The sequence below is a fragment of the Natator depressus genome, chromosome 3 (assembly GCF_965152275.1).
Source record: "Natator depressus isolate rNatDep1 chromosome 3, rNatDep2.hap1, whole genome shotgun sequence".
Taxonomy (NCBI): Eukaryota; Metazoa; Chordata; order Testudines; family Cheloniidae; genus Natator; species Natator depressus.
In genome coordinates, this window is record NC_134236.1 from 191,549,883 (window position 1) to 191,562,330 (window position 12,448).

Below are 12,448 nucleotides of genomic sequence, written 5' to 3' on the forward strand. Positions count from 1 at the left end.
TTTCCCCAGGGTTCATCACCGCCCTCCGGGGAAGCTGGAGATAGGTGGGTGCCGTTACTATGGGGTATGGATCACCCCTGGAGTCCTTTCCAGCACTCGGGAGAGCGAGCACACGCAGACTGTGTGTGTGGACGGAACACAAAGAGCATCGCCTACTCGCACGCTTCGCAGTGGGCCCGCTCTGCCTTGGGCGAATAACAAACCCTGCGCGGGGACGTTCCCGTTTCCACTCCGGTTTCACTCTCCCTCTGGACCATTCCCGACCTCCTGCCGCACCGGCTGCCGCTTGCCGGGCGTGGGCGGCCGGGCCCCTCCCGCAGGAAAAGTGGATGACGGCGGGTGCAATCAGGGCCGGCTGAATTCCCTGGAAACGGGCTGAAATGTGACCAGCTGCAGCTGGCCCCGTTGCGCTGCGCCGGGATCCGGCTGGGAGAAGGGAAAGGCAGGGGGGGGGCCTCAGAGCAGATGCTTCCCCCACCCCCATTAGAAATATTCATCAGCTGCTTTTGGGAAGGGCTGGGCTGGCTCGGGTCTGACGCGGCCCCTCCTCTTCCTCCTCGTCCTCTCTCCAGCCCCGGGCAGCCATGGGCGAGATCCCCAAGCTGGTGAAAATCAGCGTCTCCCTGAAAATCCAGCCGAACGACGGGCCGGTCTATTTCAAGGTGGACGGGCAGCGGTTCGACCAGAACCGGACCATCAAATTCCTGACGGGGGCCAAGTACACGGTGGAGGTGGTGCTGAAGCCCGGGGTCGTGCATGCCACGTAAGTGCCCCGCACTGCAGGGCTGTCGCTGCTCCCGGGCCCCCTCCCCTGCCCACTGGCTATTTTTAGAAGGCTAATATTTTTTCCTGGCGGGCTGACAGCGCAGGATTTCCATTGCCCCCCCCCCAGACTTGGAGGGCACCTGTGTCTGGGTGGGGCTCTTCTCCCCCCGGCTGCTACCTCCGCATCCTCCCTTTGTCATTACAGTGGATCGCTGCAAAGGGGGGGGGGTGTCATTACAGTGGATCGCTGCAAAGGGGGGGGGGGTGTGCGTTTTCTTTCCGAAGAGATACATCTTCCTTCTCTAGATAGGGAAGGAGAATTCCCGCCCCACCCCCACGGGGCAGCTTCCTCGAGATCAGCCCAATTAAGAAGCGTCCCAGGCTTGCACCGCTTTTCCCTCCTGGGTTTTTCCCAGTGTTTGATCTGGAAGGAGAAGCGGCTCTACCAGCTCTGCGATCCTTTGGCTCGCCCTTGCGGGAGGGGTGGAAAGGAAGAAGGGCTGTGTTAGCGTGCTGGGGGCTGCCTCTGGCTGGACGAGCTCGGCTCTCCAGGAAAAGCGATCCTCACGCTGAAAAGCCCATTAAAATAGCTAACGCCCAGCTGCAATAAATGAAACCTTCACCTCTGAATTATACTCCATGTTTCTTCTCCGGGTTACTACTCAGCCTGCCAAATCAGGAACCATCAGCCAAAACGAGGTCAGCAGCGCAATCTTGTTATTATTATTATTATTAAGAATGCCACAAAACAGGCCTCTGCGAAGAAAGCAGGGTACAAGCGTTTCTGTGCTTTCCTCTGTGCAAAAACCCATGAGTGACCCCACTCCTCCCATACTGTGTCCCTGCAGTGTCTGGGCACTCCACCTTCATGTCGATTTCATCAGCTTGGGTGATAAGGGCCAAGTGTCCAGGGTTTGTGTTAGTACTTGTTTTGGGGACAAGGGCTGCCTCAAACTGCTTCAGGCCTGTCTATTTCAGGACTATGGGTATAGGAGGAGTGAACATCCCCCTGGAAGAGAAATCAAGAGATCCCCAGGTCGTCTGTTACACAGGAATCTACGATACAGAAGGAGTGCCTCACACCAAAAGTGGGCAAAGACAGCCTTTACAGGTCAACATACAGGTACCATCCCTCTGAGCATGGCCAGCACATGCTGGACACTATGGTGCATACAGAGGCCAGGGAGATAATGAAGTCAAGAACTGAATGAGATCTGGGGAGGGTGAGATTCTGGCAGCTGGTAAACGGGAAAACATAGAAAGGATTCATTGCTCTAAATCTCAGTCATTGTTTATTTTAAAGTGGAGATTTTAAGATGTTGCATATAATATCCTTGCAAACTGTGAAAGAGGCCCTAGCAGAACCACACACTGAAGTCACCATTACTTTAGCCACAGCAGCACTGGTTACATTCATAGAATATCGGCGTTGGAAGGGACCTCAGGAGGTCACCTAGTCCAACCCCCTGCTCAAAGCAGGACCAATCCCCAATTTTTGCCCCCATCCCTAAATGGCCCCTTCAAGGATTGAACTCACAAGCTTGGGTTTAGCAGGCCAATGCTCAAACCACTGACCTATCCTTCCCCCAAGGCTCACTGTGAAGTACTGCAGAGGGATGCTCTTACCTGACCCCCTGCATTGCTCAATTCGCTGAGCTGCGCCTGAGTTAGACAAAGTCCCCCTTGACTTAACAAAACATGTTTCAAATAGCATGCCACACCTTCCCTCTGTGTTCCGTGTGGACACTGGCATAACAACTACTCTCATTTGTTATTCTCACATCCACCAAGAGGACCCAGCCCCTGCCCCTACCGAGCTCAATGGCGTTCTCGCCCTGTGCTCAGGTTCTTAGGTGCCAGTGCTGAAAGCATTTACGCACTGGCTTAACTTTGTGGCATTTCTCCCTCTGAAGCCAATGGAACTACAAAAAACCATATACAATTAAGCATGCGCTTATGTGACTGCAGGGTGGGGGCTTTATTTTGTATTCTGGGCCCAATCCTGCTGCCCTTACATTTTACGTATCTAAAGGCTGTGGGACTGGACTCCTAGATGTAAGAAATTGAGTCAAAATAATGTATTCCTGGAGAGGCTTTATATTTCAGGTAATATCCTACTAGTATATAAAATACAGACTTCTAGAGTGACTATTTTGCCACTCCTATAAAGCAATGGTTACAGTTTGGCAAAGCTGTGACCAATTAAACACAGGGTCTAATAATGGAAAGTGTTGGGCAACCTTTATAATAGATGGTGTTACCAGCCCCACCAATATTATCCAGACGCAGGAACATAAAAAGACTAGGGGAAGGGATGCTATTATGCATGTTGTAATTGCTTCGCGACCAGATCCCATTATGGCACATATGAAGTTAAACAATGCTTACGCTTCTAAAGACCATATAAGAAGAGTTTGTTGTGATCACATACTAAAATTTTATAGTCCCAGTAGAGCAAATGGAAAATCACCATTAACAGTTATAATGGCAGGATATGGAATGTGGTAGACACTTCCATTTCAGGCTTCGTCTCTCACGTTTTTTGGCTCAGACTGAAATTGGGGGCAGGGGATGAGGAGGTGTCATTTAAAGATTTTGGGACACATTGAGCTCTGACCAGCCTAAGGGCTAAATATTCTCGTTCACACATCTATGGGGATCTGACAATGCTCAGTAACTTCCTTCCCGAGCTAGGCACCATTCCCAAAAGGGCCTTTCACCTAGCCAACAATTTCCAGATGAAGAATTTGGGGCAGGAGACCATATACATGGCTTTGGAATCGTCTGACTAGACCACTTCCGAATCTTTCAAAGCACTCCGTTCTCTGGCTACAAAGTGTGAGTGTGCTGTGAGCAGCAAAGCAGAATTCAACGAACAGGTCTCCAACAACCCTGCTTCCTAGCTGTAATATTTTATTTTGCATAGGAAAAAATCCCACTGAGGCATCCTGACACTTCTGTTCTACGCTGCATTTGGGGGAAAGCAGCACGCTTCAAAGTTGATAGTTTTAGCTCGGCAATAGCTTAATAGTCTATTACAAATCAGAAGCCAAACTTCATTCCTTAAGGATATCAAGTTACTACTACCATTAATATGAGTATGGGAGTGAGCATGCTAATGATTTTAAGCCTCTTCGCACACCCAGTGTGAACTAGATGTTTCCTGAAGCCTGAGCTAACTCGGAATCAACGGAGTGCTTGTGCAGTAAATAAAAATCCATACACTTTTCCTCCTAAAGAACCTGAGTGCTTATTAAACCTTTCACATGACTTTTTTGAGTTCACCTTGGTTTTAAAGGAAAACTGCAAAGGAATGTAACCTTTCCAACTACTTGCTCAGGTGGATGAGAAGACACAACCCCTAAGAGTTAATTAAATGTGAAATAATTAAGATGGGAGCAGATATATTGTCAGTTTAAAGTAGGAAGATCAGAGAAGCTGTAGATTTCCACAGTTCTCTTTAGAAAAAGTTCCATATGGTTTCTAGATGTTTGGGTGGTGGAGTCTTCTCAGTGTTCACTGTCTACCTCTATAAAGATGGGGGGCCAGCTCCTTAGTGGGAATAAATTGCCATAGCTCCATGGACACCAGCTGAGGACCTGGCCCAGAGTGTTAAATTTCTGCTCTTCTCTGTACTTCTCGCTGCAGCTCTGCTCTTACTATCCTGACGTGTTCTCAGGCTACATTTCCTGTTGCACTTTTCATTACTATGGCAAACCCTATCCGCAGGGGTACCCCCCCCCCCCGTAAATTCATGTCAGTAACGATTGAAATGTTTTCAAAGTGGTTTTAAATATTGATTTGTGATTCTGTTTAGAGGAATTTATATTTATATATAGACACGCTCATTTGATATATGGAGTCATCTAAAGAGTAAAATCTTTCCATTTGTGGTATATAGGTACCCACTCAAGGAAATCACTTAGAGCTCTGTACTAAATTAACTAGATTTCTATTTAAATTTTTAAGACTTCAAGTAGTTTTTTTTATTTACTAGTGCGAGATACTAAAAAGATTGAGTAATTTAAGAATCGTGCCACCACTCTAAATACAACACGTGTAACTTAACATTGGAGATCTATATCCTAAGTTGAGGTACCTCCTTATAATGAGAGGTAATAGCAGATACACTCTTTTTTTTTTTTCCTGGGTAATTTCATTAGCCCTTAAGTGCTTTTGTACCATTTTCATCATGGCAGCATATAACGGCCTGTTTAATATGAGAATTTACCCATGAAAAGAAAACGCCCAGCATAATTTCTGAATTCTGAGAATGTATTTTCTTTTCAAAGGTATAAGATTAAGATGCAAAATTATTTTCTGTACAAGGTACAAAGGCAGTGTCCTCCAAATTCTGTCACTAGGTTTAGCAGTCATGTTCTGCTGTGTCCCCTTAGAGAATGTGCAGAAAATTCAAAGCATCAAACTTCACCGGATAAAGTATCTCCATTCTACCAGCCATGAAGTTTTTACTCCTAAAGCACAGCGCCTCTGAAAATCCAGTAGTTTATTTTTCCTTTGGACGTATTTTAAAAATAAACCCATAGGAGGCCCAGGCTTCTGAAGGCTGATTTTTGGTACTGAACTGAAGCAATAACAATATTTGTCCAAACAGCAGATTTAGAATCGCATCCTGGGATACTGTGAAGTCAACAGGGCTTGAAATTAGTAAGCAGCTATTCAACACCTCTCAGGATTTGGTCTTAAGAGCTCAGTCTTTCAAATGTGGGTACTTAAATCTGTATTTAGGCTTCTAAGGCCTGGTCTACACTGGGGGTTGGGGATCGATCTAAGATACGTCAACTTCAGCTACGAGAACAGCGTAGCTGAAGTTGCGTATCTTAGATCGACTTAGAATCACTCACTTTGCGTCCTCGCAGCGCGGGATCGACGGCTGACACCCCCCCGTCGACTCCGCTTCTGCCTCTCGCCGTGGTGGAGTTCCGGAGTCGACAGCAGAGCGATCGGGGATCGATTTATTGCGTCTACACTAGATGCGATAAATTGATCCCTGATAGATCGATCACTACCCGCCAATCTGGCAGGTAGTGTAGATGTGGCCTAAGTATTCAATACAGGTATCTAAACATGGAATTAGGAGTTTAAATCAGCATTTAGTTGCTTAAAGGTATGTAGATCTTTAATAGATTTAGGCACTTAACTTTAGACAGTCCAATCTGAAAACTAGTTTGTGTCCCTTTGCCTGCTTAAGCAGTATATAGAGCCCAATTTAAATGTCTAGGTTTTAGAAATTGGCCTCCTTGTATATAGCTTTAATTCCTTTCCCGCCCTCCAACCCCCACCCTTTTCTATCCCTGTGTGACTAGTTATCCTCCTCTTCCAATTCTACATCAGACAAGTCATGTTCTGATGCACACTAGGAAAGGAAGATACCTTGTAAAGGATTAATCCTAGAGTTCTTACTCCAAACTAAACTTTCATTGAAAGCAGTCAGTTTTGCCTGAATAAAGAGCGCAGTACTGAGCCTCAAGTCATAAACTAATCTTAAAATAGCATTTGAATGGGTAAAAGCCAGAAAATTCCTAATAATTTATCTGCCAAGATAACCTTTTTCAGAACAGGTAACAAGAAGTTATTTCTTGAGCACAATATACCGAATTTCAGTTAAGTGACTTCTTAAACTCTTGTTGTTAATTGTTGGTAGCTGGCATAGAATCATAGGGTTAGAAAGGACCACAAAGATCATCTAGTCTAACCCTCTCCCAAGATGCAGGATTTGTTATGTCTAAAACATCCAAGATAGATGGCTATTCTGCCTCTCTTTGAAAACCGCCAGTGAAGGAGCTTCCAAAATTTCCCTAGGCAGTCTGTTCCATTGTCCTACTGTTTGGAGGTTTTTCCTGAGATTTAATCTAAATCTGCAGTGCTGTAATTTGAACCCATTGCCTCTTGTCCTGCCGTCTGTGGCAAGAGAGAACAACTTTTCTCCATCTTTGTAATGGCAGCCTTTCAAGTATTTAAAGACTACTATCCTATCCCCCCCCCTTAATCTCCTCTTTTCTAAATGAAACATACCCAGTTCCTTCAGCCTTTGCTTATATGGCTTGCATTCCATTCCTTTCATCATCTTTGTTGCTTGCTTCTGCATCCTTTCCAGTTTCTCTACATTGTTTCTATACAGTGGTGACCAAAATTGGACACCATACTCCACATGAGGCCTCATCGGCGCAGAGTAGAGTGGTACTATCACCTCCCATGACTTGCATGCTATGCCTCTGTTAATGCAACCCAAATTGCATTTGCTTTAATAGAATACAGTTTAGTTAGGCCTTTGTATCAGCAATCTTATTTCTGCATCTTCAGGATCCTAGGAAGGCATTTATTTATGTAGGTGTTGTTCTGGTACTTGAACACTTAAATTATGCCTAGTACCTAGAAACCTGTGAGCTATTTTACCATGCAGCTATATTTTTAGCAGGGTGTCCGTTAGGGAAGCTCTCATTGGCAGAGCAATGAGGAAGTGAACTGGAAGCCAGAGAACTACGGGAATGATTTTGAGGTCTTCAGCCGCCATTGGACAATGACAGCAACCCTGGGGAGCTGTTGGCCCCAGTGCCCTAGAAGCCCCCTCCTTGTTACATTGAGGAGCCAAGGTTTTGTTCTGTAGGGCGCTCTGCTTATGCCCTCCTCATGGGAAGGGTCTATGGGACATCATTTGTTAACACACACCTGGGAGGGGCTGAGGATGCTCATGCTGGAGGCCCAGCACTCTGTGTGCTCAGGCAGCAATGGTTCTAATAGGAGATGGTAATGGTAGCAAGTGGCTTCAAGAGAGCATCTGGTATCCCCTCCTGGATGCCCAGGGATAGAGCTCTGTTCCTTCACCATTGCATTCCAAGACGCATGGGACTGGCCTGTATGGAAGGGCAAGTCCTCAAATCACCCAGAAGGTGACTGGGGGTTTCAGAGCACAGAGACCAGAGTCTAGACGGTGCTCGGACACCAAGGGGAAAGGCGCTACATAATGCAATATAGATAGGGGGCTGGTCAGCTTACAACAACCCCCCCATAACAAATAGCCATTAAAAAACCTCATTGTGCCCAACTTCAGAGGGATTGAGGGAATAACTAACTACTGAGCCCAAAAGCACATAGATGGGTGATTGCATAAAGAACTATGGCACATACTTGCAAGAGAGGGAAAGGCCCTTCTGATTCTAAGTTCCCTTTAGCTACCATTACTAACCATGCAGTCCTGGAGAGTCCCTAGGTGGTGGAACTGGTGTCGTTCTGCTGCAGGGTGACGGGACTTTAGGGTAACCACGTAGAGATTGTTAGGCCACCTAGATGGGGCTGCCTGTGCTCAGGGATTCTCTGCTCCCCCGAATACACATACAAACTCCTTTAGTGCACTGCACAAGGCCCTCCATCAGAGTACGTATCCTCTCAGATGAGGATGGCTGACACTTCCCTCCACTAGCAATGCCATTCCTGGGTTGGTAAGTGGGATTCCTTGAGCAGGAGGAGGCAGGCCTTTTCCCCAGGGCTAAGCACGGTGCTTACACAGCACTCTCCGCCTCTACTGCTTTGGGTTACAAGTGGCTCCCAGGCTGGGTAGCTAAAACCATGTCCGTTCCTTGAGAATGAATGCAACCACTGGGGAGAGTGTGGGAGAGCTGCTACGGTAACTTTAGATTCTCAGTAACTTTTTTCTGTGACTTCCTGTAATGGTGCAGATATTAAGGCGACACCCACAACTGGAGTCCAATTGTCAAAAGAACTCAGGACCCAGTAGCTGCCATTATGGTCATGACTAAATTCTAATTATCAAGGGGCATTGCTGGGGGCGGAGTTCTTTTGAAAAGGTGTCCATTCTGCAGCAACAAGGTGAGCGTGGTAATGAATGTGTCCCTTAGGTTAGGCAGTGGCAGCTTACTAACTGCACAGCAGGCAGAAGCAAAATAACCGCCCAACTGGGAAATAAGCTATAATCGGTCAGGTGTAGACGCTGAAGTTTCTGCTTCTTCTCGCTGGCTGAAAGAGTCATTCTGAAAAGGGATTTACATGATGACTTTCCAGTGGTGAATACAATATGTGGATGATCAAAGGTCAGCTCCTGAATGTATGATTGTAATGAAACAGACACATGGAGAAGAGTCATTATTAAAATGAGCAATAGGAATATTTTAAAAGGAACACTAAAAACATAGTAATACTTATTCCATTGCAGTAATACTGACTTCAGGGGTTAGTCTACTAGAACATACACCAATATACTGTGCTGTTGAGCTTAGAGCTGGCATGTACAAACCCTCATACCCACGTTTCAAAGACACCATCCAAGGTCATTTGTGCTGGTGCAAATCTGCAGGACCTCAGTTGAAGTCAGTGGAGTAATTCCCACATTTACACAGGTGCAATTAAAATGATAATCTATCCTTGTTCCTCTCATGCAAGTGTATTTTGCTATTATACTGGTGTCTTGCAATAGGTTGGGGAGGGGGGCGGGGGGAACATGAGATATTTCATCCTGTTGGAATTCCAAGTTGTTATTACTGTAGCCCCATTCATTTCTAAATAACATGTTAAAAGTAGTGTTAGTTCATAGACAAATGCCAAGTCCAATACAACTTGAAATCTTATTCCCTCTCGTTGTAATGCAACTTAACCAATCACTCACACTTTGCTATCTCCTAAGCAACCACTAGAATATGCTTTGTTATCTGCTAGCTTCTGTCATTTGTCCCTAAATTATGATTCAGTAGCACATTACAATGAGCAGTGATTATAGAAAAATGTAAATGGGAGCCTCTCTCGTGCTTGTTTGGTATAAAAATGTGGAACAGAAGACAAGGGAAGTCTACAAATAGCACAGTATTAGTATAGTGCATTAATCTACAGATTGAATAGTAATAACGTGCATTAATCTACAGATTGAATGGCACTGCAAATGAAAAAATAAGGTAACACTCGAGACTGCAGGCAAAGCAAAAAGGAGGAAGTTCATTACTATTAATTCTGTGTACAGATCAAAGTACAAAGGGAATCCACTAACCTCAGATCTCATGGCAAGCATAGTATATTGCGCAACGCTGGAAAACCATGTCTCAGAGGTTGGAGATCTACATTTCACACAATAGGGATATGGCATAATCACCAGCTTTCATCACCTCACCCAGTGTTGCAGGATCCTTGTTTAAAGCATTATGAGCCTGATTCTCCACTGCCTTGCCCCCAGCAGTTACTTGCACCTATAGAAAGTGGGTATAAAATGGTACCTGGTCAGAATGGTATCATTTTCACTCACCTTGCACAAGTATAAATGAGTGGCAGAGGGACATGGCAGGGGAGAAGCAGGCCCTATATGTGCTACTAATTATGCTTAGGCACTAAAGATTGCATGAAGGATACTATGGCAACCTTGAAAGATCTTTGATGTTGCTACTTTGGGAATAACCCTCACATCAGTGTGTCACACGTGCAGTGTAGTTGGAGGGCACATTGCATTGAGGAGGAGGGAAAAATCTGAGCTGCTTACTAACAACTTTGTTCCCTGTCCTTCGCAGTTTAGTGACATCGGCACTTTTGAGACAGTCTGGCAAGTCAAATTCTATGACTACCACAAACGAAATCATTGCCAATGGGGAAACGCCTTCGGTAGCATCGAGTATGAATGCAAACCCAATGAGACACGCAGTCTTATGTGGATCAACAAAGAGATGTTCCACTGAAGATGAGCAAAGTGGACACTGCTGGACAATCTTTTTTTTTAAAAAAAATCTACCTTTAAACCAGCACAAAGCCTTAACAAAGGCATACTGTACAGTTGTTTTGTCCCACGTGGTAGAAATAACATGCTAAATTATACATACAGTGGGTGCCATTAAACCTTGACACTTGCTGCTCACAGTACTTAAACTTACAATGGCATCTGCAGTATTCTTCATCCTTGCGGTAGGGAATTTCTGCAGGCACCTTGATAAAGTAAACACTGTGATGCCAACAAGATGTGGATAATACCCACTAACCAGTATCACAGGATGTAATACCCTTGGTGAAATACCTTGCATTAGTAAGATTCAGATCCAACTTCATATTAGTGATGATTTATCTGTATTTATATTTGCATTGTCCCTAAAACATGCTCCATTGTGCAGTTTGTCTACGTTTTGTCATGGTAGACAGCAGAGGTGCAAGTTCTGGATGTTTGGACATTGGCTACTGACTGTTGAAGTTGCGTTTTCATATGGGGAGACTCGGACACACTGAGTCTCCCTCTTCTGTTAATGTTGTAAAATATGCTGTGACTGGCTTTCTTCTTTTGTGAAATCTGGTAAAATGTCACTGGTTTTCTGTGTTCCCCAGCTTCTGAAGTGATTTTTTATAAACCAAGAGATACCATGAAAACCATTAGCATAACAAAACATACCAAAAAGCAATAAATCTGTGGTCGTAAAGGCATAATTGCACATCTATTGATGTTGCTGATACATATCTTTAGAGCATGTACACTGCTCTAACAAATTATAAAGGTCACACCTAATGTTCTTTGAGTTCATCGAGATTATCAGTTCCAGTGGTAGTCTCAGTTTTTTAAGACTAGGAATATTGCTCAAACCAGTAGAATCTTTCAAAAGAAATAAATTTTTTGAGGTGTGATCACTGTACTGTACTAAAACCTCCAGACTTTCATAATAGCCAGAAATATTCATCTCTGAAGAAGGGCCCAGATCCTGCAAATGCTCACACATGTGACAGCAAAAGAACAGTCAAGTTATAAGTAAAGTGCATCAGTGCACACTTGTGCATGAGTGTTGCAGGATCATGACTTAAGGTGCTAAACATATAATTTCCAATGTTTACAGCTGAGAGGCAAAGGGGAATGTAGATTCAGATCTCTTCTTTCAATAAATAAAGCAGGTAAATTACTATACTGTCCCACCTTCAATCTCTGCTGGGTTAAGTTCTCTTACTGGTATGTTAGTTGTTCCTGTAACCCTTTGTGAATAATTTTTAAATCATGTCTGTAAATTGTAATCACAACTTTTGACCTTTTTAATAAAGGACTTGGAAACAATCTGTATTTTTCTGAGCATGCGCCATCTAATTGGCTTCTCTTACTTTTGACTTTAAAGTTGAGTACAGGAAGATGAAGGCCGAGATTTTCAAAAATGACTAGTGATTTTAGGCACCCAACTTGAAACATCTTTGTAAAGGGCCTGACATAGAGGGTTGCTTTTAACACTTTCTGAAAATCAGGCCCCTTTAAAGTGTCTTAAATTGGGTGCCAAAAATCACTAGTCACTATGGAGAAATTCTGACCACACATGCTAGAACCTAGACAGCTAGGATTGTCTTAGTAGCATGCACAGATACAGATTACATATGAAGTTCATAAACAGAAGACAGAATTTGTCCCTGCCACATTGTGACATTACCCAAGGTACAATCTGGACTGATGAACAGCTTTGTCCCCTCAACCCACGGCTTTGAGGCCTACTAACTGACCTATTCATCTCAATGGCTTAACTATGAAACTTACATTTTAGATGGCGATATCCCTGTCAGCATTTAAAAAAAAAAAGTCTCCAGCTAACATGCCCCACATAATCTTTAACTTCCATGTGGCAAAAGCCTTAACTGTCTCCTCCCCATGCTGCTAAAACCTCCATCTTAACCCTACCTCACCCCAAACTATTTATATGGTGCAATTCTGTCAGTA

General features: G+C 44.3%; 1 protein-coding gene across 1 annotated transcript; it reads left to right on the forward strand.

Annotated features, from left to right (window-relative positions):
• The first annotated feature begins 298 nt into the window (after positions 1–298).
• On the forward strand, positions 299–11,781 carry CNRIP1 (cannabinoid receptor interacting protein 1). The gene is made up of 3 exons (XM_074949540.1): positions 299–763; positions 1,744–1,888; positions 10,293–11,781. The coding sequence occupies exons 1-3, from the start codon at positions 585–587 to the stop codon at positions 10,455–10,457; spliced, it is 489 nt and encodes a 162-aa protein (XP_074805641.1). The 5' UTR covers positions 299–584; the 3' UTR covers positions 10,458–11,781.
• The last annotated feature ends 667 nt before the right edge of the window (positions 11,782–12,448 follow it).

Coding starts and splice junctions, on each gene's coding strand:
- CNRIP1 (XM_074949540.1), top strand. CDS start 585: ATGGGCGAGATCCCCAAGCTGGTGAAAATCAGCGTCTCCCTGAAAATC. Junction 764..1,743: donor CCCGGGGTCGTGCATGCCAC/GTAAGTGCCCCG, acceptor TGTCTATTTCAG/GACTATGGGTATAGGAGGAG. Junction 1,889..10,292: donor CTTTACAGGTCAACATACAG/GTACCATCCCTC, acceptor TGTCCTTCGCAG/TTTAGTGACATCGGCACTTT.